The sequence below is a fragment of the Mercenaria mercenaria genome, chromosome 15, assembly GCF_021730395.1.
Source record: "Mercenaria mercenaria strain notata chromosome 15, MADL_Memer_1, whole genome shotgun sequence".
In the NCBI taxonomy this organism is placed as follows: Eukaryota; Metazoa; Mollusca; class Bivalvia; order Venerida; family Veneridae; genus Mercenaria; species Mercenaria mercenaria.
Genome location: NC_069375.1, coordinates 17,983,322 through 18,010,761, shown reverse-complemented (window position 1 = coordinate 18,010,761; position 27,440 = coordinate 17,983,322). Strand labels below are relative to the sequence as shown.

The 27,440-nt window shown below is 33.5% G+C and overlaps 1 protein-coding gene across 1 annotated transcript in view; it reads left to right on the top strand.

Annotated features, from left to right (window-relative positions):
- The first annotated feature begins 933 nt into the window (after positions 1-933).
- The window catches only part of LOC123548952 (complement factor B-like), a 29,616-nt gene continuing 3,109 nt past the window's right edge, over positions 934-27,440 (top strand). The window contains exons 1-16 of the mRNA XM_045336642.2: positions 934-1,150; positions 2,717-2,944; positions 3,940-4,090; positions 6,483-6,679; positions 6,787-6,984; positions 8,917-9,096; positions 12,057-12,236; positions 12,596-12,828; positions 14,024-14,210; positions 14,471-14,599; positions 16,175-16,399; positions 17,470-17,594; positions 18,956-19,052; positions 22,884-23,078; positions 25,317-25,535; positions 27,210-27,314. Of these exons, the coding sequence (XP_045192577.2) occupies positions 1,084-1,150; positions 2,717-2,944; positions 3,940-4,090; positions 6,483-6,679; positions 6,787-6,984; positions 8,917-9,096; positions 12,057-12,236; positions 12,596-12,828; positions 14,024-14,210; positions 14,471-14,599; positions 16,175-16,399; positions 17,470-17,594; positions 18,956-19,052; positions 22,884-23,078; positions 25,317-25,535; positions 27,210-27,314 (2,716 nt within the window). The 5' untranslated portion in view covers positions 934-1,083. The remainder of the gene's footprint in view (positions 1,151-2,716; positions 2,945-3,939; positions 4,091-6,482; positions 6,680-6,786; positions 6,985-8,916; positions 9,097-12,056; positions 12,237-12,595; positions 12,829-14,023; positions 14,211-14,470; positions 14,600-16,174; positions 16,400-17,469; positions 17,595-18,955; positions 19,053-22,883; positions 23,079-25,316; positions 25,536-27,209; positions 27,315-27,440) is intronic.

Here is a 27,440-nt window from a genome sequence, read left to right as displayed (position 1 = left end):
CATAAGTTCATACAATTACTTAATACAGGAAATATTGCTAATACTAGGAATCTCGCAAGATATGTTTTCTATGCCAATCAGAAACGTAACCTGTTACTATAATGCACGATTTGCACAATTGGGGGAGGGTAGTAGGATGATCTTGATTTGAATGTTAGAGTTATACTATATCATGTGTCCGTGAACTTTGATTCCATTTTTTTTTCTTTTAGTGTCCAAGAGAAAATGTTTACCTATTTTACAGCAACTTCCGAAACTTAAAAATTTCTCGTTCATTCTCCGAAGATTTTTATCTAATTTTGCTTTCTGTAGATTGTCGCAAATTATTAGCAATTCCTAATTAAGTATGTGACTGTAATATCTTATTTCTGAATTAATTACTAGTGATGTTAGTATAAGTATAATAATGTGTTTACCACCTCTTTATTTTCATATGATACCATAGCATTTCCAACCACGTTGACCATGTATATTGTATATGTATGTATGTTGTACAACGAGGTACCTTGTGTACAAGTTAAAATAAAACTTCTGTTCTGTTCTGTTCATAAAAAAACGGAACCTGTAAATGTCACGTGCTCCGGTAAGTAGTGATGTTGCCATTGGACAAGCATTTATCTAACGTATGCTATGACACTATCAAAGACTGAAACGAATTTATAGAAGTGGTTGCGTTATTATATTGAATGACTTATTTAATATAACGATGTTGTATTTTTTATCCCTTTATTAATTGCAAGAAGTGTAATTTTTGGCATGAATCTAGGCTAACACTTGCACAGCGAATTATCCGATTCAGGACGGAACATGATAGCTAGATCTCATGTGATTGGCTATCTCCCAGACAAATTAGATATCGGTAAAAAGAACAGATACTTTCGTGGAATCCCCAATAAGTGTTTTCTCAAAATCTCCTCTCGTTTTTTACGAAATGTAAACTACTTAATTCGTCAAAAACAGGATGTTGCTATAAGTGCCAATTACACGGCCTCAATAAAGCCGGATCTTTGTATTGTAAACAAAAGCGCACACATTTAACTTGATGAACATTTACTTTGTTGTTCACTAATTTTAGGAAAAAAGATGCAAATAAAGCTTTTTGTTGCCTTTTGGATCTTGTATGGTGTGAATTGTTGGACGTATTTTGATGGTGAGTTGATATATGCATGTTTTTCATTTTTTCATACTCAACTGTATTAAAAGATTACTCGACTACCGCTGTTTATTAAATAAAATGAAATAAACGACTTATTAAACGAATTCTTTAAGAATAATGTTTCAGTTTTGTTTATCCACTAAAGTTGAAATAAATTTCTTTTCATTGTACTTGAATATTATTAAGTTCGGCGACTCAGTCTGAAATAGCGCAAACAAGTCATTAATTCATAATTCTAACAGGAGTTTAGGACACATTCCACATTCTTTTACAAGACAAGATTTGACAAATGTATGTTGGAGGGTAACCCGGAAGTCGACAATTTTAGATACATATACTAGAAACGGCGGAAAAAGCCTCAATGACCGGGTGGTTAATGTAGCTGATTAAGAAACCTGTTACTTACCGCTGCGAGTTTACCCTTCATCCCCTACCCCCCCCCCCCCCCCCCCCCACCACACACACACACACACACTTCCCCACCCAGACTTGGTTCACTACAATTGTTTAACGAGAAGGAGTTATTATGCTGGCTCCCGGAAGTGAGGTGCTATAATCCTGGATTTCAATTTGCCTGTAAAATACCCAGAGAAAACACACAGAGTTTTCATCTTCCTTTAAATCCGTCATAAATTATATCGGTTTGAATTTAAAAAATCCATTCAACTCCTTATCAAATTCTAAGAAAAGTCAGCTCATACTTTTGATGTTCATTTTTCACCGTCTAAAATAGATTTGAGCCATGCCATGAGAAAACCAACATAGTGGGTTTGCGACCAGCATGGATCCAGACCAGACCAGCCTGCGCATCCGCGCAGTCTGGTCAGGATCCATGCTGTTCGCTTTCAAAGCCTATAGCAATTAGAGAAACCGTTAGCGAACAGCATGGATCCTGACCAGACTGCGCGGACGCGCAGGCTGGTCTGGATCCATGCTGGTCGCAAACCCACTATGTTGGGTTTTCTCATGGCATGACTCATTTACTTTATCAAGTATTTCGTGTTCAATTCGCGATATCGTTGTGATACATTTGTGGGAATTCAACACAATGGCCATCAAAATACGCTCTCTGCTAGCGTGTATTCAGACCTATATTTTTGGTTCTTAGGACATAATTCCTGAATCTATTCAACTTTTGTATAATTTTACCCTTTTTCTTCTCAAAACATATCAAACCATAGCAGAATTTAGAGACAGTAATGTAAAAAATCAAAAATTAAGAAAATAACTTAGACTTTTTTAAGAACACTATCTTGACGCGGTAGCCAGACTACCTCTCTGTATGAAATGATTTTCAATAAATAAACATATTTTCAGCCATGGTAATTACTCTTTGAATATAGTTATGTAATATCCTTTTATACAGAATTCGTACTGTAAAACATTAAAATCAGAAAAACTAGACATAATGAATCATTTTTGTCTAATGTCAAATTTAAGAAATTACTCATTATGAAGCTAGGATGTACATACATTTCATTATATGGTGTGAATTCATTTCAAAAACACATGTGACTCAAACAAAAAAACTGTATGTTTTAATTTTATAATTTATTGTAGAATTAAGATGTAAAAGGGCAGGTCGTCTTGCGAACAGCAATCATGAAGGGACAGGATCTATCAGAGTGTATACGTGTAAAGAACACCATGTGAGCAATATCCCAGGACTAAGCAAAATTCAGTTTCAATGCAAGTTTGAGAGAAAACTTGGAAAGCATGTTTGGAAAGCAACGGCATCAAAGTTTGAGCCACATGGGCAAATATATTTACATAACGTCACTTGTGAATGTAAGAATTTACATAATGAATTTCATACTTACTTCTTGCCTAAATATATGTTGTAAAGAAGAAATACGATAAATATCAGTTAAACATTATACATTTTCAATCTAATCTTTCAAGTTTCATACTGTCAAGTGTTTTCTGCATTCTATAAATTGTTTTATTCAGGCCAGTTTTCAGGAATTTGTATCGCCCCTTTGATAACCCGTACTAATACCACTTATTATAATTTAAGACGTCATTAAATTTTTTTCTGTGATATTCTAAAATGATTTGAATATATCAGAAAATAATTTCAGGATATTACAAAATAGAATATTGGATATCTTCCAATATGACTTTTCTTCGTACCTTTCAGACTATTTAACGATATCAAAAATTCATATAATGATATCTGAAAATAGATTAAATGGTATCAATAAGTCATTTAATGATATTACAAAAAGTCTGGTAAGATTTTCACTAAAGAACGATATTGTAAAATCGATTTTGAGATATCCAAAAAATATATTTATTTATGAATATGAAAATCGTTTTTGAGATATCTAAAATGCATTAAATGATATTCTAAAATATATTAAGTGATATCACAAAATTGCTTTATTTCAAGATATCCTTAATTCTTTCTAAAAATATCTTTAATTCAAAAAAAATAATTGATTGACATCATCTATCGGACCAATTATCTATTAATCATTCTGTGATATCTTTAAACGCAATTAATAATATCAAAAATCATAGGACTTGCTTTTGATATCCATGACTGAATTAACGGTATCAAAATTAATTTGTGATTTCCAGAAATGAATTGAGGATATCACAGATTGAAATTCATTATCACGATATACTATATAAATACTAAAATGGCACTTAATTTGATTGACAAGCACGTATTGAAAAAACCTTACACGAAAACTGAATACATGTTACAGTGCATTATTTAATGATAAATTGTATTTAAAATCGTATATTCAATACTAATACGAAACAGTTTTTATCAGTGAAGAAAGAATGCTTTGACCCGCCTGTCCCAGACAAAATGGAAAGGGTGCAAACAGCTAGATACCAGGTAGCTGTTTCCCATAAACAGATAGCAGAGGCACTTGACACCTTCTACAGTGGCGATACTCTCAAATATAGATGTGCATATGGGTAAATACTTTTTACACGGACCTTTATTACATGGTTTGATTTTAATTATTGGAGTGTAAGATCGATTTCACGATGAATATTTTCAAAAACAAAAGAACATTCTGGAATAAGCAATAAAATGCTTAAAATGTTGGTTAAACATGGAGTAAAAAAAATGTTTTATGTTTGTTCTACATGTGAGACAAGCATTTTTATTTCACTAAACGCCATACCGACTTACATTTTCACTTGTCGCCACGTCACTTGTGAATATATTGCACGGATATATACACTTACTTACAAAAGAATGAAGTATGTAGTTTAGGTTTAATTATACATCCGTTAGATTCCCGTCATTCATTCATACTTGTTACTTACTACTTGTAACTTGATTATTTACTTTTTCTTTAATTAAAATGAGACGTTTTAAATTAATATAGACTCTATCTGTTGATTTTCATATATTGCATTACATAATCTTAAAGGTGATTATTAAGTAAAATTGCAAATGCGATAATATTACGTTAATATTTCAATTTTCATTTTCAGTTTGTAATGACCAAAGTCTGTTTTTATAATCGTAATGACAACACGTATGCAGCTTTTTAGATTTTTATTGCTGAATTAATTGTTTCCATGCTGCATGTTACCTGGCGAGGAATAATGAAAGTATTGTCGTAAATTTAGGGCTGATCGTTTGTAATTTTAATCAGAAGTTTCAACGTTTCAAATTGTATATTACTATCCATAATTGTACATCATTGATCTACCAATATACAGACTGTGTATGCATATTGGCCATACATTATAAAAATTATCAATGAGTATCTGCAGTTGACTTGTTATAAAATTTGAAATCGAAATGTGAGAAATAAAACAAATAAAAAATAGTCAAACCAATTTCTTTTTACTTTTTGATTCTTTAAGGTTCCATAAATCCAAAATATATTTGAACCATTTGCTGACAAATCATATAATTTCGCGGTAGTATCCCGTGCTATTGACATAGAATTGTATGACAATCTAAATATATCCTTTCCGCAGCCTTAACGTACTAAAACGTATTAGCGTCTGATGGCCCTTTCACGCTTCCGTAGAAACAACATTTATTACATGAAACTTATTTTGAAAATATTTCTGAAATGTCTAGGTCTGCAGCTCTCATATACGGTTATATCTTACATCTGATGCATATACTGACACTCTCAGACAACATCAAATATGACATTTTGAGCGATTTTATGAAGTTCCAAAATTATCAATGTACACTTGGTCCGTTACGGACCCCTGTGGGATTTCTGTTTATCCAGAGCTCAAATATTTTTTCATAGATTAAATGCTGACCTGCTGTACTAAAGCCCAGGTAACTTCAATTCGTAATAAAATGCTGAAAATTGGCTCCCCAATAGCAAAAAAAAAAAAAGAAAAAAGAAGTCCAGGCGCATACATTTAGACGGGGTAACCCCTGCGCGTGACCCCTGACTATCTACGAATCAAAATGCGGCTTTCGTTTTCAAGTTTAGCATTTCTACTTTCATTTTATTTACTTCCGGAAATAGCTGAAGGTCGAGTGACGTCATTTTCTGTGTTGTCAAAAACGTACATGTGCCTGGCGAGATTGCATAAATATGTGCTGGCCGTCCTAAAGTTATTAGAGAAATCATTTTTTATCTAAAAATCAGTGCTTTTTCGACATTTTTAACACGTCTGCACGAAAACTGGCGTTTGAGACAAAAATGGCTAAACTAAAATGCATTTTAGGAAATCTGTATATCCTTTCCGCAGCCTTAACGTACTAAAACGTATTAGCGTCTGATGGCCCTTTCACGCTTCCGTAGAAACAACATTTATTACATGAAACTTATTTTGAAAATATTTCTGAAATGTCTAGGTCTGCAGCTCTCATATACGGTTATATCTTACATCTGATGCATATACTGACACTCTCAGACAACATCAAAAATGACATTTTGAGCGATTTTATGAAGTTCCAAAATTATCAATGTACACTTGGTCCGTTACGGACCCCTGTGGGATTTCTGTTTATCCAGAGCTCAAATATTTTTTCATAGATTAAAAGCTGACCTGTTGTACTAAAGCCCAGGTAACTTCAATTCGTAATAAAGTGCTGAACATTGGCTCCCCAATAGCAAAAAAAAAAAAAGAAGTCCAGGCGCATACATTTAGACGGGGTGACCCCTGCGCGTGACCCCAGACTATCTACGAATCAAAATGCGGCTTTCGTTTTCAAGTTTAGCATTTCTACTTTCATTTTATTTACTTCCGGAAATAGCTGAAGGTCGAGTGACGTCATTTTCTGTGTTGTCAAAAACATACATGTGCCTGGCGAGATTGCATAAATATGTGCTGGCCGTCCTTAGGATATGGGCTTCATTCATTTGTCTTATTCTAGGTATAGCCTAAAGAGTGAAAATGATCTATTTTCATACGGCGACTACGGAGGTTATGATTACAACTATGATTCCTATGAAACAACAGAGAGCACTACAGCTGCCTCTAGCAAAAATGTATCTAAGGAAATAACATGTGACTTGCAAGGTCGTTGGAATGGCTCAGAAACTTACGAGTTGTATTTCGGTGAATGCAAAGGTATGGTCGTGCTGTGTATTAAATAGGTTTCGTTTTGAAATTCTTTTCAATTTAAAATCTGTCCTATGCTCATACACCATTATAGTTACGAATAAATTTTATTTCAGAAACTGCTTGTGATGCCACACGATTTGATGACATAAAAAATGGCAACATAACGGACTATAAAGAATCTTATGGATTTCTTGAGGAAATGAAGCTTGTTTGCGACGCGGGATATCGCCCAAAAGATGGTATAAAATCGGTCGTGTGTACTTCATCGTCAAGCTTTAGCGAATATGTGTTACCAAAATTTGGCTGCGAACGTAAGTAAACATGTCAACTAGTGATGAAGATGTATTGATTTGGTAAAAATGGTAACCACTTCTGTTTTATTTATTTTCTTTATTATTAGTTCATATAAAAACATTGTCATGTGTACACATATCACACTTTTAGTTTTATCTCATGTTTGACGTCGCGGGAGTGTCATAAAGCTATTACATAAAAGTGTAATAAAGCTTTGACGTCGACGTCGTTTACAATATAGAAGACGTTGGTTAAATTGACTTGTATATATTAGTTAAAGAAAGTAGATTTCGAGTTTCGATAGGAAAAACTAACATGACTAAAATGTTATAAAAAGAATGTTACATTTGTGATTTTCCACATTGAATTTATTAAACTCGTTGAATAAAATGGAAATATATATTAAAATTCATAGGTACCCAGGCTTGATATTAAATCATCTGCCCTTGAAAATTTTTTTTCAGTATTTTACAACTTTCAAGGGCAAATAATTCATGACCAAGTTTGGGTACGTATGGTTTATTTAACAAATAATCAAGGCCTTCGAGTTGTTTATCGTCTAATTTACCACGGTTCAGAGTTCAGATGCGTAGGGATTGAACCACGAGGGCGTTAGCCCGAGTGGTTAAATACTGAAGCATCTGAACAAGAAGGCCTTGATTGTTTTCATTCTCACATGCTCATTGATATATTTTAATAGATTGTATACTGGACTTCATTTACGCGAGGAGTAATGTATCGGACGTCATGCGGCAATTTGACGTCATAATTGACGTCATAATGCTCTCTTACCGGTCCGCGCGTCAACCGGTGTTTATCGCAGAATATACAGAGCTTGATTTCCTTATTTGTTTAACTGGAAATCAAACCGAGTCATGTTAGAATTTATTTTATTTTCTGTTTTTGATTTGATTCTCTGTCACATGCACAGATTAAAGAAGAAATTCTGTCTGTAAGAAAATTTTGCCCCATGTCTATTAGACACTGTGGCAATAATCCTTAACTATGAACATGACAAAATGATACAGCAAAGTCCTGATCTTTTACCATGGGCCGAATTTCTTTAAACCTTGTATACTGACTGCAGATAATTGTTAAGGGTAGATTTCTCGGACACACAGAGCACCAAAAACACAGCCTCAGAGCCCACATCAAAAAGAAGCTGTAAAGGATAAGTCTGACACAGAAATATAAATTAAAATGCACAGTTTCCTTGTCTTGATCTCGAATGATCTACCCTTAAAAATGAATTTTTTAGTATTTTCTGATTTTTAAGGTCAGATTATTCAAAATCCAGTTGTCTGTGTATCCGCGTGATATCAGGAAAACTTGAAGTTGTGTGACCCCACACAGCTGTATTAATTCCGCCAATTCATTGTAAAAGATTGCAAACGAAACGTGTGATATCATACATATTTTCATTATTTCGAATTTAAGCCCGTCTGCTTAGCTCAGTAGGTAGGTTTGTCTATGGATCGCGGGGTCGTGAGTTCGATCCTCGGACGGGGCGTATGTTCTCCGTGACTCTTTGATAAACGATATTGTGTCTGAAATCATTAGTCCTCCTCCTCTGATTTATGTGGGGAAGTTGGCAGTTACTTGCGGAGAACGGGTTTGTACTGGTACATAATCTAGGAACACTGGTTAGGTTAACTGCCTGCCGTTACATGACTGAAATACTGTTGAAACACGGCGTTAAACCCAAAACAAACAAACAAAATTTCGAATTTAACAAGTAAAATATATAATAGCGACAAATGACAATAAACGTGTCTTCAAAACGGTGTTACAACAAATTGTAATACTTATTTGAATTATTATAATCGTATTTTATCATGACAACCGTCATTTAATTATGACAATTAGACTTTGATGGTCGTTATTTAATTACAGTCATTTTATTATGTTGACCGTAATTTAATTATGATAACTTTTACTTAAACATTTAGCAATACAGTGTATGGCACCTGCCAGCCCTCGCAACGGTCGACTAAGGCCATCTGGGTTGTATGTTGGCGACACAGCTACATACGAGTGTGAAACAGGTTTTAGATTGATTGGAAATAACAAATGGACATGCCAGCCTAACGGTAATTGGGATCATGAGTGTGTAATATGTGCAAGCGACGGTAAGTAATATATTATGATAAAATGCACTTAGATAAACGGTATTTAACGGAAAATATTTTCTTATGTCTAGGTTTAGGTATGTGTTTTAATGCAGGTCTTAGGCCTGATACTGAAACGTTGAAAATATTTTACGTGAAACAGAAAATTAAACTTAATTTTTACTTCGGAAATATTACATATTCTAAAATAAACTGCAAATCATTACTCTCTGTCTACATTTAATGATAAATTTTAACAGTGGTATGTGTTTGTGATGGGTCACGTATTTCATCAACCTTTAGCAAAAATAGACTCCTATATTTCTTGTTGAGTTCTACTCTTCCAACTGACATACAAGTTTATTCAAGGATACACTTAGGAGTTTTTTGGGTCTTCTTTATTTAAATTCAACCATACTTTCCTCAATCAGATGGCAAAAAATGAATTTAAAAGTTCAAATATCGATGAATTTCCAGGATTAACAGTAAATATTTGACATGTTGTTACAATAACACCTTTCTGAAAAGAACAGCCAGGCTATAAATTTAGTCATGGTATTTCTGGACCATCAGCGTAGCATATGATTTTCTGAATCTCAATAATTATAATGTGGTCACCCAAATCTCTAGAGGGATCGTTAATGGGAGTTATATTGCCTTGTTGTAACCATGATTATATGGTTAATTTGCACCAGATAAATGTAGCGGATTTTGACTGGGTGTCTTGCAGGAAAGGCCTTATTATTTTGTCAATAAGTATTAATAATATGGGATACGAACTGGTCCAAAACTCTTAGAAACCACATCTTACGGTTTAAAAGCGCATCATCCGGTTTAAAAAGCGCAATATGCGGTTTATAAAGCGCAAGATGCGGTGCCTAAAACGCAAGATGCGCAGGAACAGTTTTGAACCGTTTGTGCGTGAAATACTAAACAGCATCATGCGGTTTACCCGGCTTTAACCGGATGCAGTATTGTACGGTAGGGTATTGTTTTTCTATCAACCAATGAGAAAGCTCGTTATTCATTTGAGCGCGATTTGCGAAAGACTGAGAAAAAAACACAAACACACAACAACCAGTGATAACTTAAAGAAATGGACATCGGAAACTTCTTTGGATGAGTTCGGGTTGTAATGGGAGCGATCAATAGATCACTTATTAAATTATTTTTTGTGTATACCAAACTGTAATATATATTTTCATTATATTTCTGGCGAAATTAGGGCTGAGTTGAAACACTAATAAAGTATTTATTTTAAATAATTCACTCAAGCTCTATTGATTAATGTCATATTCGTGTATGTGCGGTTAAGACCGAATAGAAGATGTAAATATATTATCTATGAATAAAGTGAATCATTATTTATCGTCAGACTGTAATATATATTATCATAATATTTAAGTCAAAATTTGGGTTGATTTAAAGCACTTAGATATCTAAATGAAATAATTCCCTCCAGCAGTAGAATCTCAAAACTCTGACCTTGACATTGACCTAGTGACTTACTTTCATATTTTTGAAGGTACCGGCTTCAAATTTGGACCACATGCTTAGTTTTGTGTTTTGAAATGAAATTTGACATTGATTTTGACCTAGTGACCTACTTTCAAATTTCTCAAGCTACAGCCTTCAAATCTGGACCACATGCATGGTTTTGTGTACCGAAATGAACTTTGATCTTGAGAATGACCTAGTGACTTACTTTCACATTTCTGAAGCTACAGGCTTCAAATTTGGACCACATGCATATGTTTGTGTTCTGAATTGAAATTTGACATTGATTTTTACCTAGTGCCTACTTTCACATTTCTCAAGCTGCAACATCCAAATTTGAAGCACATGCATAGTTTTGTATACCGAAATGAACTTTGACCTTCAAATTGATCTTGTGACTTACTTTCACATTTCTCAAGCTTCAGCTTTCAAATTTGGACCACATCCATGGATGAAATTTTACCTTGATTTTGACCTTGAGCTAGTCTTGAAATTTGGAACATTCAAAAATGGCTCAATGGTGGGCGCCAAGATCAATCTGTGATCTCTTGTTTACTAGTAAAATTTTGTAACTATTCAGACTGGCATATTATGAGCCTTTATTATGTTCAAACTGACGCCTTATTAAGATATAGAACGGAAAAATGAAGTAGTCTGATTCGTTTGCAGAAGAATAAAGGAAGTTTCGTCTTTGGGAAAGAGAAATCTAAGGATAAAGATCATAGAGCACATTTTCCTCCTTTTCCCAGAACAGAAATTCACAACTTTGTGAAGTATTTGAGTTGATTCAATTTCGTTGTTTATGAAGGAAATAGCATAAATTTTGGCAGTCGATTTCTTTAAAGAGTGCTCTATAAACCTTTATCACAATTTAGTAACTTTTTATTCTATCACTTTTAATTAAATGAGGAAGAAATTTGAAGTCCCAAAAAATAATTGGCTTCTGTGTAACTCTTTTTTTTTTTTGGTGTGAAAATTTAGAGAAATTTTGTGATACGCTTTGGTAGTTTATGGGACTGCTACACTGCACACAAAATGTTGGCTCATTTGAAATACTGATGAGGGAGTTGAATCTGTTCGAAGATAACATTAGAGTTTTACATTTTAACAGAACCTTGATGCATAACATCTAATTAAAACAGTACCAAGGTATCTTTGTTTTGGTATGCTACTTATCATGCTTTTTCTTTGGAAATGTGGAAGAAAATCATGTTAAAGCAAGGCACCTCTAACTGCTTAGTGTATCCTTAAGAGTAAGATGTCTTAATTATATATATAGAGAGAGAGAGAGAGAGAGAGAGAGAGAGAGAGAATTTGAGGTGAAGGCTTAGTTACTGCAAAATGTATATTTTCAGATTATTCTATAATATACATGTTTTCCTTAGAATTATTCATTTACATACCAAGTTGTTTAGAGTTTAGAACAACTACTGTCCGATTTCTCTGCCTTAAGTTCAATGCGCAGGTATTATGTACATATTCAGATTCATATTGTACGCCCCCTTGCGTTCCTCTCGATGCTGATATAACGTCGATTGGGGACACGTATGAACAAGGCGCGGTTCTAGAGTTCACTTGCAAGTCTGGACAGTACTTTGGAGGATCAAAGAACCGGACCTGTATGAAAAATAAGCAGTGGAGTGGATCGCCAATTGATTGTATAGGTCGGCTTCAGCTGTAATTTCATTTATGAAAACACTTTAGACTAGGTTTATATTTATATCCTGTTTTATGAGAAGCTTATTTTGTACAAATATAATTCATGTAGTATTTTTGCTAAAGTAATGTTTCTCACGTGTGACACAGCGTATTCCGACTGAAATACCCCTATGGGATAATGTTTTGAGTTAATATTGTATACACATCATGAACGTAACGAGCGTAAATAAGATGTACGTTTTTACTGATTTCCAAAATTATTTAAAGAACAAATAATGTACTGTTTTGAAAAAAAAATGAAAAAAAAAAAAAACCGCATACATTTAACTCGGGAATAATTGACTTGATATTATTTATGCTACAGGTACATCACTGTTTGATCCCAATGTTGGTATTGAATTGCTATCGGCATTAAAACAAATTCCTCATGGGAACAAGACACACGACACAAATAAGACAGATGTTATCCTGTCAAAGACTATAAACGTTGGAGCAAGCAGCGGTGTTGATGTGTACTTCCTGGTTGACATATCGAACAGCATAACAGATGACAAATTCAACGCAACGAAACAATTCTTGTCTGCTTTACTTCCAGAGGTATGCATTTCAAATATTTGAATACTAAACGTTTTGTGTTAATGAGTGTATATTTTCATAAATCTGAAGTCTCTTATTGTAATGAAGCTGTTTTAATGAGTTTGTTGATGTTGATTACAACGAAGAGTGTATTGCTCTAGCATTGAATCTGGTTTGTTAGCAGTAAGTTAACCTAAATACGTAAGCAAGACTAGCGAAATGTTTCTGATTCTGTATTCCAAGGACGACTCTGGTCTAATATATGCCGTACCTTCTTAACATACGTATGAGGGAAACAAAATGATATATTCTCTAGCGTTTTAAAACAATATAGCAAAATAAATCATACATGGCACTGAAAGTACACCATAGACAGAAGACATATCTAAACAAAACGATCTTGTCATATCAAAAGTTCTTCATTATTACCATCAATGAAATTAAAGTATTACAAAAATAACTCATTCAGGCCAAATTAGGATAATGTTTTGTAGTTGTCTCCCTTGCAGTACTCGAAACCACATACTTATTTAAAGCACAGCGTATCATATAGAATTGTCAATATTAAATTTCACTTGAATGAAACTGAAGAAAATCACTCACGAAAACTGGTTAGCCATTTTCGATATGAAAACGCCTTTATGTCAATAAATCTATACCAAGCTGATCACACTAAATTGGTAAAGAATATATTCTCAAATAATCATAATTTGCATACCTTAAACACAGTACTTACATCGTGGAAAATAACTTGGTTCAAATTTTGTAAGTCTGAACAGATTTTTCTTCGTTATTTTGGCATTTTGGTTTAATTTTGCGAACAACTTCCCTGTAGAAATTTCAGAGTTAAAGAACACTAAATTTCAGACACAAAACGGTACAAAGAGTTTTTTTTTCATCTACCATGATAAAAAACATATGGTTCTGTTAAATTCCCTTCGAAATGTAACACTTGTCTACAGGTAGGAAAGCATTTTTATTGTTATGATTGTCAGATGATTTTAGTCGCTTCTTACAGTTATTATTTCATTATTATGTTTCTATCTGTTCTCTTCAAAAGTACTTGTAGCTCAGTGGACATATTCCACTAAATGTATACCTACGGCTGCATGACTTTAAGCCTCCATTGTAAAGGTTGTTTTTGCTTTAGATGATGTTTTTTCACGGGAATATTTATGTACCGAACAGACCACCTTGAATAAATTAATTGTTTCAGCTTGGCATAAATAATGCAGAGTCTGGTACTCGCCTTGCCCTTGCTTACTTCGCCGAGAATACATTTACAGTATTCAACCAGCACAACATTGGCGGGGACGATGACCGTCTTTTTAAGTCGTTCGAAGAAGCACAGCAAGAAATTGCTGCATCTTCCTCAGATATTACAGAAATACGAAAGAAAACAAGTAATGCATGTCTTAATCTTTCAAAGTAGTTATCAAAACAAATAATTATCTGAACTTAACAACATTTATAGTTCACACTGTTCTTAGCGTAGCTTTTTAGAAGAGATATCTGTTTAAATCATCTAGAACTTTACACAGCACAAATATGTTAGAAAGAATTAGCAGACGTTTAAAATTTGAAAACATTTGTTTCATCCTTCCTGGAATTATGATCCTGCTTATTGATTTATGAAGTGGGTTTTCTGGGGTTCTTTTTTCAGAACTTGGGACTGCAATAACTACCGCTCTTGATAACATCACCATTGATATTGAAACTAAGACAGCAATGTTTCAAAGAGGGGAGCCAAATGTAAGACAAGCTCAGCAAGTGCTTATTATAATCAGTGACGGTATGTCATACATTTTGCTATACAGTGAATCCCATTTTAGAATTCAGTCTTGATTGTTGCCTTATAAAAGCAATTTTAATTTGTAATGTGCGAATTCCTTCTAATCAAAGCATTAACGAAATCTAAAGAATATCTATATTCAAAATATCAAATATAACTTATAAAAGTGTTATTCATTTGTCTGATATAATTTTGATTGTTGTTACTTTTATGAATTGGCATACCAGATTTACAGAAAAGAACATTTTTATCGCCCCCTCTAGAATATGTCACATAAAAAATCGAAGTATAATAAAATTGCAAAATCTGCTGTTTACAAGAGAAACATACTTGAACATCTTGTATTGTTTTACTTGTAAGTGTATCAAGGTGGTGACAATTTTATGCTATATGAAGCGTGACTGCAGCTCGTAGAGGTCTTATTCAGATATTGCAAATAATTGGTCGTCTGCTACATACTGGCCAAATCGAATCAGAAAGATTAAAACATGTCATATTTTGTCTGCTTTATCGAACGAGAATTTTAAATCAGCTTACAGAAATTCTTGCAAAGGTTCTATGAAATAAATAATGAAATATAGAAAAAGCGATGCAAAACATACTAGTAATGGATAATGTGACTGGTTTAAGGGTTTGTATACTTCCATGAACGTTGCATATGAAACAGTTATATATTTAAATTACCTGTACCCTAAACTACACATCTAAAGTCTACAGTAGAGGAAATTAGGTGCCCTCCAGTAGGGGACTTTGTATTGCATGGCAATACTTCATTCACTTGTTATTATTGGGACTTTGATGAAGATTATTGAAGCGATGCTCCCTCATATTTGCGGCTTCGGCTCATGCTTGCTGGATCCTTTTGATATTTATATAATTCTATTGGTCCGGGTTGCAGAAATAGCTGATGATTTAAATATGTAGTGCTGAACCTTGGTTTGCAATGGAGATTGTGAATGGAACATTGTTAGGTTTCAAGACTGAGGTAGCAGTTTAAGGCCATATAGAAATTTGGTTTGAAATAGATTTTTCTGGTCCTTCGGGATCATTGATATCAACTCATTTAGATTTGAAAATTGAATACTGCTTAAGCCGGTGCTAGGGGGGCGTGGGCAGTGTTGCATTTTCCATTACTGCTCATGAACAGACTCAATCAAACCGAATCTGCAATTTTCACTGATTGTATTGTTCTCGGTGCTTCCGAGGGATCTACTTTCTAGATTATATTTAATAAATTAAACAAAATATTAGTATCATTTCTATACATTTCTATATTCACAGTCATGCTTTACAAAATAAAGCAATTCAAGTAGCATTCAATAAATAATTTCCGTACCGCTTTATGAATTTCAGGCAAGTATTTATGTTATCAAGTACCCAAGTTATCATAAAAGGAACACAACATTTTTCCGATAGGATATTTACATCATGTAGACATTACTTTTCCTCATCGTAGAGACTAGGTACATTTCTCCTAAATGTACATATATTTCATACAATGTATACATGTATCCATAATTATTAATGGCGTAGTCTGAGAATTTGATTAATTCTTATACTTTTTCTACACTGCAGGCCAGTTCACGTCTATGGGTGATCCTTCTAGAGCAGCAAATCATTTGAAAGAGAAGTTAGAGGTTGAAATCTATTCTATTGCTGTTGGTACACAAGATGCAAACAAGCATGGATTTAGAGTGATGGAAAAACTTGCGTCCCATATTGAGAACGAGCGGCACTTCTTTCAGATTAATGGTGACGACTCAGACTTGGCGGAGGTAACGAACCAGATGATAAATACAGGTAGGCAAATCGTTCGTTAACCATATTTTAATGCACTTATATATTTGAAATATCTTATGACATCTTCGAAAACGATATATTTGTATTTTATTCATTATTGTATTTTCGGTGTGAGCTCAATCTTAAATTCTTATATAACTGAAATTCTCTGATCAATTTTGTTTTATTTAATGCAAGATTCATCTTTAAAAGTTTGTCTGGGCCTGATAAATATATGTAATGAGATCCTTGGGAACATAATAATTATGTTAAAATGTTGTGAATATTTCAGAAAAGTTATAAGTATTGTACAGGCAAAAACCCTACATTTTAAGCATTTTATTTTAGATAATTGAAGATATTTTAAAAAATGAAAGAAGATCGTTCTAACACGCATTGATACCTTCAGACGGATATATAACATTAACTTATATCTTCCAAAACAAAGTGATCTTGTTCTGACTTTAAATGTGCAAATAGGAGATACACTACCGACATTCGTAAGCCAATTGATCTGCTTCCTTACAACAACAAAGAAAGAAACGTTTCTCTCGAACAGATTGAAAAACAGTAAAAACACCAACAACAAAACGTGTAATTAATAACATTCAGAAGGAATGTTTCATCATACATTTTAAGAAATGATCTCTATCAAGTGAAGACAGAAGTATAAGACACAAAAAGCCTTTTGCGACAAAAAACATGTTTTTCTATATTTGTTCTTTACATTGCCATTGAAAAAGTATTGTTTTTAATGTTTGCGATGGTTTATGGTTTCAATACCCGTTTTCTTTCGCACCGCTTCATTAGAACTCTAAGACATGCAATTCCTGTCTTTGAAAATGTTTTAGCTTTATGTCGTACAATAGCAATACCGTCTGTCTGTTCATATTATGCAATAGAAATTGAATTAAATAAAGATCTCCACATCTGTTCATTAACCGAAGACGTACGTCGTAAACAAAATCCATTCAGCAAATATCAACAATCCGAGTTACTAGTATCGAAATGATTTTGATACTAGCTATGTAAAGCTTTAAACATGAATATGCCAATCTTGCAATTAATTAATGACTTGTTCACTTTTCAAGAGAATTTGGACATATCTTGTGGAATGACCAAACCACAATTAACACTAATATCTGACAATGAAGCAAGGTATGAAGAAGATGCAAAGAGATACGCTTGGCCTTGGATGGCAGAGCTAAGAACGGAGGTAAACAAATGTTTATTATCAGAAATACGTAACGAATATGGACTGAAAGTATAAATACGAGCAGTATTATTACACAGAAGTTTTACTTTCTTTGTTGCTAAACTTAGATATACTGTTGTATAATGTGATCACAGGCCTTGCTCAACACAATATGATATAACGTATTAAATATTAGAATCTGTATCAGGTTAATTCCAACAGCAGATAGTAGGCTTAAATTCAAACACTTCGACGAAAAAATGGCAATTACTTGCGGACGTTCATTTGTTGCTTTATTTACTGAGCATGAAAACACACTGTTATGAAAATATAGTTCGTAGAACATAACAAACTCTACTCTACATATCTGTAATCAATTACAGCGTCGTACCATGAACGAGTCATGTTTTAATTGCGCACGTTAATTTAGATGATTAACCATATACTCACCATCTGTTATATAAGACTGCGATCTAATATTTTGTGCATCCATCTTTCTTAACCTAACATGACGGCATCGTGTTGATATCATGGAACACAGTCTATGTATATAATATAATGACAGGTATCCCTGTATACTCTGTAGTTGGATTTTACCGAGGCTATTTTGATGGTGTGTTTGATCAAAGGATAGACCTTTTTAGTTTGTCTGAGATCGAATGCATAAATCATATTGCAATTTTGAGACTACAGTTTCAGGTGGCTCAGCAAACAAGTGATGGTAAATTGAATACTTAGCATAGTCTTGGTCTTAATTTCAGATATGTAACGTTGATGAATACGGGTGTAGAAAATACAATCATTCTGTTAACTGTCAAGAGTAAACAAGCTTTAGTTAAAGGTCCATTACTAAGGGAAAGTGAGTTGGCAATTTTTTTCATAGCCAGTGCATAGACTTCTGCAAGACACTAAATAATGAAGATTGGCAGGTCAAAATTTACAGAAGGTCTTTGGAACTCAAAGAAATGTATGTGTATTATGTTGAAATTTCAATGAATCGACAGAATGATCCCCCAGGTCTTTTTAACTTTCTTCATACTTCATAGAAAAATAATTGTACATATACTGCGATTTATTTCGAATTTCTACATGCCAACTTTCATTTTCCAATAAAATGAAATAGTTTCTGTGCTTTTTAAAAGAAATTAAAATGTTCACTTTCCTTAGTATTGGACCTTTAAATATAAGATCTTAATACAACGCACTTATCGGTGATTATTGGGAAAATCGTTTAACGACTTGACATGTCAGAAATCTGTGTGAAGATAATGTGAGGAAAATAACAGAACATTTATATAATAGAAATATACTACAAATAGTTCTAGATGGATCAATAGCAACATGATTTTTACTTTTATTTTCTTAAACGAATGTAATTTCAGAATAGCCATGTATGTGGAGGATCCTTGATTAAAGACAACTGGATTTTAACAGCTGCACATTGTTTCTCAGGAAAGAAAGTTTCCAAAGTTCATTTGAGTGAGTAAATTTTGCTAAAAAACAATGAGAATAATAAATGGGTTATCAAGTTCAATCAGCGTAGAAAGCTTAAAACCTTTACCAGATAACAGCAGCGTGTCTTATCAAATACCCCTCTAATATTTCGAAATAAATTATAGTAGTTTATGTAAAATAAATGATGATTTTTATAAATGATCTAATATAACATAATTTTATCAGGTTTTTGTAATAAATAATACGCATAATTTTGATAAGGCATGAAGGCCAGACAAAATATTTGGTTTTGGTCTTGTTTAATGAAACGAATTATTCATTTTACGCCCTTGGTAAGAAGAGCTAAGTGTTAAATGTACAATAAATAATGTGTGTCTATATATTCTATAAGCCCGCCCGCTTAGCTCAGTAGGTAGAGTGTTGGTCTACGGATCACGGGGTCGTGAGTTCGATCCTCGGACGGGGCGTATGTTCTCTGTGGCTATTTGATAAACGACATTGTGTCTAAAAACATTAATCCTCCACACTGGCACCAGATCAGAAAGAAAATGCCTCCGTACGTGTTATACCCTACCCCTAGGTATTCTATAAGAACCATGGTCATGAACGGGAAAATATACTTACCCGTTTCAATCGCGCATTTCATACCTAAAACACGCAGTTCGGTAAATGTGTACTATGGATATCAAACAAGTGGTAATTTATCCTCCGTTGTGTACCGGTCACTTCTTTTCAATACATTTTATCTTAGAAAACCAACGCGTAGTTTATAGTTATTTCAACGTTACACAAAAAAATTGCTTGAACTTTCCTGGTGAAGTTCCGTTCTAGATTACAAAACCATTCTGATTGGCTGTTGTGAAAATGTATGTCAATCGTCATTTTACTACACGTGTTCGCTAAAATGTGAAAATGCAGCATAAATGTGCAAAATGAATAAAATGAACAGAACAAATGCAGACCAATGTACGATTTCAAATTAAAGATCATATACAAGATAAATTTCATTCATCATTTCGAGTTCTAGTGTAAAATTGTGATTTTTTTAAATGCTGTTTTTTGTTTGTTTACATTCCGCCAAACATGTGCACATTGCCGTGACCTCTAGACCGGATGTTCATTAGGGAAGGTCAAGCATGTTTTTTATGTAACGTTAACGAAAGCATAAAATATGTTAAAAATCTCAGCAATATGGAATATTGAGACAATGTGACTGGTGCACGATGGAAGATAAATTATCGCTTGTTCAATATACTAGGTACCCATTCACCGAACTGCGCGTTTAAGTTGAGAAATGTACGATTGAAACGGGTTAGTGCACTTTCCCGGTCATGACCATAGTTCTTATAGAATACATAGGGATAGGGTAAAACACGTACGGAGGCATTTTCTTTCTGATCTGGTGCCAGTGATCCTCCACCTCTGATTCATGGGGGTGGGGAAGTTGACAGTTACTGGTGTTTGATTGAATTGTTAATATCAAAACGAAATCGTAAATTAACAATTCGTCTACCTTCATGATTCTATTTGAAATTTCAGTGTTTTATTTATCCGAAGCAGTGTGGATTGATATGAATTGATTTCATGTGTCAAGTATTACGCTACGGACACAGTTCCACATCGTCACCTTAGCACAGTAACGGTCTAAACCAAATTTTACATTTTTTATACATTTTTGGCTTACAAATAGACATATATATCAACTGAAAAAGTATTGGATATTACGTCCAATTATGGCTTTGATAAAATTGAAAAATGGTTTATCTTTACATAAATATTTGTTTAGTGCAAAAAACGCTTACTGGGTTTTTGCTCCAAAAAAAAATAGATATCGTTTTATATCTATTGCTTCAATAATTGGTTAAGTGCACTTATTTAGTTAAATAATTTAACATTTTAGGGAATATCAGACAGTTAATATATTATTAATAGTTTTCACAGTTTTAGCATTTCACATTTTAAGACAATAACTAATTGGGGATATAATTTTGATCAAAATAAATGTCAGAGTTATGAGACCCCTCTCACCTAGTTTTATAACCCTGAAGACACATGTGAAATTTCAAATCAATGTCTGCACTAGTTTTGGAGAACTTTTTGCATGCAAAACTTTAACAAAGATCTTCGAAGTCCAAAAGGGGGCATAATATGGCCGAAAAACATGTTATAGTTACGGGACTCGACCCAGAGAGGTTGGTAATTGACAAAGAAAAAGAAAAATACGTTTCTAAGCTATATGCCTTTAAATGATAGCTATACGTATTTGCATGCTAAACTTTAACCAAAGTGTGACGCCGAAGCCAGGGTGAGTAGAATAGCTCGGACTATTTTTCAAAAAGTCAAGGTAAAAATAGTTATACAGGAATGTTTATATTTGCTATGAGCAAATATAAAATAATTTTTATATAAAGACAATAGTCTATTATTGGACAAATAAAGTTAATAATGTGCAAAATGTAGATAAGGGATCTTAACTTATTTCTGCAAGAAAAAATTCGGTGACAGATTCTGCTATGTACATATTTTGAATATAACCTTTTTCTTCATACAGTCTTTAATAAATGTCAATCAACATAATTATTAAACACTCTTCAATGTACACAGAAATATTAATTGAATGACTTATAAATTTTCGTTAAAACATCAATTGTTTTGCTTGTCCTGAAAAGTTGGAGTTAACACTTTACTGTGCCAATGTGGCGACATATTGGGAAGTCTGTAACTTTCAAATTATCGAGATTTAAAGTCCATCCCTGGCTCCGTGAAACAGTTTAAGTACGATGTAGGGAATAAAAATGCCTCTCAGAGATTGTCTGCAAGTTTATTCTACGGTGCCCCTAAAGTGACATGTTACACACATTTTTTCCAATTAGGTAATGTGAGACTTTTTTTTATTTCGTTTAAACGAAATGATTTCGTTTAAACGAAATAAGTTATTTCGTTTAAACGAAATAAAAAAAAGTCTCACATTACCTTATTGGAAAAAATGTGTGTAACATGTCACTTTAGGGGCACCGTATTATTCCTTATGCAGTTTACTTAAACACAATAAAGTCCCATAACGTTACACTGTAAAGAATGCATTGACAGTACAAAATAACGGGTTAGGTCAAATTGGTCGTGTAATTATTTGAAAATTGAAAATAGAATTCATACCGTTGATGTTTTTCAAGATAATAAAGAATACAGATTTAAACCATATTGACAGAGGCGTCAAATTTAATTTTCGTTTTCTTGCTGCCATCTAAAACAAACATATTTTGACTGGCCTCAATACCATAGTGATATTTGTTTTAGTTTTGTTAAAATATGAATAAAGTTTTTGTAATGTGTCACTATTGTAGAAACAAATTCATTTTAAACATTAATTTTGTAATCGTTCTTCGAACATGATCCTGATGTTATTTGTTTTGTTTTTGTTTTTGTTGTTGTTGTTTTCAAAATATTGCTCGGTATATTAGGTCTTATATGTAATGTAATAAAATAGTCTTTTCTGTTTTTACATGTTTTTATAATCATAATCAAATCATTTAGCAGATGAGACTTCTAAACTACTAATGGTTGAATGTTGATTTGTGCTTTTGAAGTTACACGTTTATTGCACTAAGTTGGCTAGGTAGTATAGTGTTAAGAGCGTATTAAAATACTGATTCGCAGGTAGCTTGCTAAAATCAAGTTAATAACGCAGTTTCACCGTCATCTAAAGTCCTTGGACTGATTGTACCTGTTGCTGTCAAAAATATTGTTTTGGGAAGGCTTTCATTTTTTAGAACTTTTTCAAAAAAGTATTTAGTAGTATTTGTGAAAACTGTAGAATCGCTAAGACTTAAGAATACGTAATGGTCTTTTCTTCAGGAAAGCTAGAACTAAACCAGAATACTGATTACGACGATTATAATATACAACAAAAGAACATTTACATACATGAACAATACCAAGAAGATGTGCACCCAAAGAACCTGTATGATATTGCTCTAGTCAAACTCGAAGAACAGATAACTTTCACTCCAGAAGTGCTGCCTGTCTGCTTATGGAACGAGGAAATTAAAAGTAATGTTGCATTTGATTATCACATCAGTAACCATTCATTAAATAGATACACACATAGATATTAGATCATATGTGTATTCCTTAAGAATTCTCCTGTATACAGCTGTTATTGGAAATCAATTTCACTTTATATGAAACGGTGCCCTAATGTTCTCTTATGTGTTGCTTGTTCGTTTTTTTTCTATGTTATTCAGTTGATCGTAGTTGTGTGTTTATCTTTGGTACTTGAGTGTCTGCGCTATTGTGCTATTGTGGTTTACGTTGTAGTATGACTGTTTTTTAAGAACATGGCATTTCCTTGTATATTCGTCCTTGTTCAACTTTTCCCTTCGGGTTCCTTCCTCCCCCCCCCCCCCCCCCCACCCCCCCACACACACACACGCCATTTTGCTCCTTACCATTTCCTTCCGCTCCATCTATTTAGCATAAATTAATATGTACTTGTTGGATGTTTAAAGCAACCCGTCTGAAATATTTTTCCATTACAGCTTCTTTTTGTTGTGGGCCTACTATGCAAATGGGTGGCTCTGGGGCTGTGCTTTTGGGGCTCTGTGCTTCCGAGAAATCTACCCTTACCTATTATCTTTTCATGAAATGATTCGGTTTATATCGTGTCGTAAGAGCATATTCAGCCTCTAGTTTACTGTGACCTTAAACACTTAATAGTGTTCCTTATAGGTAAACATTTCCGATAAGTAATTATTTTGGTATTCAACTTTAATATTTTATAGATATGACCGATTGTTTTGACAACCACTACGGATATTGGGAGAGTAAAACTAAGTATAAAATGAAATGGCGATTTTAATGGTTAAAAAACAAAATATGACTGAAAATGCTTTGACCTGAAGCTGTCAATTTCTATATGATGAAAGCCTGAACACTGCCATATTTTGTGTCAATAGGTCGAAGGTCACAACAAAAACAAGAAACTGAATATAGCCAATTTTATTGCGTAATCTTATATGAAATACAAGAAAATATCTGTGAAATGAAAATCTGCCGGACACTTTAATTATAATTAAAACTTCGTATTGGTCTGGTTATGTTTATATTCCTACCGCCATTGGTTGATCGCCAGTATTGGGATTTTCTGAACGTTGCAAAGAATACAAATGTTAAATTTGTACATTTCGAATACAAACCTATAGTGGCGTACAGATGTACCAGAAATTTAAGCGGCTACTTAGTAAGTTCTGACTTCAAGTTGAGCACTGAAACATACATCACGCAGACGTGTAACAGGAAGAGATGTTTCACTTTCTAAGTATCAACTAGCAGTACTATTACAGGAGAAACATTTTCTTTATGATATGATACAAGCTGTCAATCTAAAGATGTTGTATATTTTTGAACGTGTAAAAGATCCAACATGCAATATGTTAGACAGACTATGTACTACATATTCACATTGAAACTTAACTAAAGAAATGCATATTCTCCATAAAAAATCGGATTTCGATAAAATGTTCTAGTAAATTTAAAGTTAAGAAAAGGATCTGTTTTTGACTGACGGATGAACAAAGACAGATAAACTGACTAAGACTGAGATAACGAACTGTATATTCGACATATTATTTTCTATGTCCAGTGTTTCAGGAAAACATTGTCTGATACTTTTAAAGTTGTGACATAATCCACCATTAATGACTGAAAGGAGGACAGACGGACGGACAAACAGGGAAAATAAAATAATGTGTATGTTTTCTACATTGTCATGTACCAATTTACCAAACTACAGGCACATTTATCTTGTAACAGAGTCTACATTCTTGTTGCACTAGCAATCGCGTTTGTTGCGATAGAAATAGTAAAAGGGTGTGCATTTTCAGTGTTCCCGTCTATCTATATATCAATATTCATGAAAAAAAAGTCTTGTACTTTTATAGTTTCGCAGGATGCCACTTTTCCACCTTTTGCCTTTTTGGTACTTTCTGCAGTCATAGGATAGCAACAAAAGAAAAAAAAAAACGTAACCTCCATATTGCCACCTATCCAATGTACAAAGTTATCACAGGCTCCTACTTTGTATGAATACTCACAGACGGACAGACGGGAGCAAAACGTATGTCCCCTCCGTTTGAACACTGTAAAGGTACTAACAAACAAATAATGGTCAATATGTAGAATATCAGTACTAGACCATGTAGTATGAGAGTGTTTTCAAATGATATATATGAAATATATGATATATTTTGCTTAAAATGCAAACTGATTTGGCATGTTTATCTATTTCAGATGAAACTGTTAATATGGAGTACAAGGCGTTCTTTAAAAGTGAAGAACGTTACGGCGTTGTTACAGGCTGGGGAAAAGGCAATACAAAAGAAGACTTGGCAGATACGCTTAAACAAATGCAAATGGAAATTAAAACCCACAACGCGTGTATAGCAAACCTTAGGAAGGATCAAAAGCAAGATGTTGATGGGAGTCTGATGTTTTGTGCTGGAGGAAAAGGTAGAGTTTACTAAGTTCGCAGCCTTTGTCAGTTGTTCGTTCTGTTTCTTATAGTGGTTACTGGTTTAATAGTAATACATGTATAATGTTTACTCCTGCTCTTGCTACACTGCTAGAGATATAAACAGTTTTTTGTCACGTTCGAATCAAAATCAGTTGTTATACGTACATTAAACTATGAAATTCCCTAGCGGCACCAAAGAAAGACAATCAGTTAATTTGGAGATTATTGGAATAACACGAATTGTGACTTATATAATGTCGTCCAGAACATAAACTAAATTGATGTTTTTTCGTCACCAATACAGTGAACGAATTTGAGCGAGCAAATGATTTTATTATTTATTATGCTAATTGTAAAACACAAACTAGGCGGAACCTTTGTAAGAGCATTTATATTTAGAAATTTTATCTATAAGAAGATCCATTTTAAGCTCCAAGGGCAGTAAACTAACTAATACCATCTTAGGTTTGATCGAATATGTTCATTAGATGCCAACCACCCCACTTCGCACTACCCCAGTCCCATCCCAAACCTTTCCCCAAATCCCCACGCACTGGTTTAATCTTAATTATATTATAGAGAAAAATATTATTCTAAAAGAACAGAAAATATAACAACAATGTACGGGGAAGCCGCCACACGGAACTTAAACACCGTTGTTATGATATTTTCTGTAATCTATACGAACATCTGTTGGAAGAAAATAATCCAACTAAGCTATAGGTAATAGCATGGGCATCGCCACCTACGCCCTCTAGTACAGGCTTAAGCGGATTTTTATTATTTGAACGTTTCAAATGGAATCTGTGATCCTAAAGGACAGGCTAATATAACAATACTGAATCCAGTTTACGGGCGCTACACAACCTATGAACAGGGCTTAATGTGTAAATAAATTCTTTAAGAGGATCCTTTGAAAGCATAGAAGGCAACCAAGCAAACCAAAAGCATACTAAATTGCTAGAACATGAAGAGAAATGACATGTGCAGTACGCTCATGCGCCCTAGCACAGGCTGAATAAGTCTTTTATTATTTAGAAAGAATGTCCCAATGATTCTAAAGAATCAAAAATTACATTGAAGAACGGGAAGACCTAGCATAGCGTTGAGAACTCTAATGTGAAAGCTTTAATGTACTTATATAAAAGAGTCCAACTCGTGCACATGTAAAGTCGTGCAAACGAATTTACTTCTTAAACATGCTTGAAGTTACGTATAATTATAAAAGATTTACTTCTTTCAAACGCTAACATGTATAGAATCAAACAAATCCTTAATATCTTCAATTTGCTTCCTTAATACATAATAATCAGACACACATGATTTTTTATTTTCATTTATTTGATATTCCTGAACAAATTGTTTTCGTAAGAAAATTGTCATTTTCTACATCATTTGACAGACAGTCACCTTACTGGAAGAAAACATCTCCCGTATTGATTTTAATGTTATAATTTCATAACGAAGTTTTATTTTATTATACGAATTCTATAATCTTCATGTCAGCTCAGCGAAGGTTATATTTTTGACGCGGAATTATATCATTACGTCAGTCTGCACGACACAATATACGCTTCATTCATTGATATTGTAATGCGAACAATAAATTAATCAAATTAATCCTTAATGGTATCAATTTAAGTTCAAAATGCAATACTTCATTTTTTCAGAGACGATCAATGGTGAAGATAAGATAATTGACTCGTGTGAAGGAGATAGTGGTGGACCGTTTGTCGTCAGACATCCTCTAAATGAAAATAAATACATTCAAATTGGTATGTAGGCCTGAACAAAAGCACTGCCAAGGTTTTATCTTTTTTAACATGCCTAGAATACATTTGTTCGAAATCTTAACTTCGAGATAACATAGTATTCTTCATGAAAATACGTTAATCCTTAGT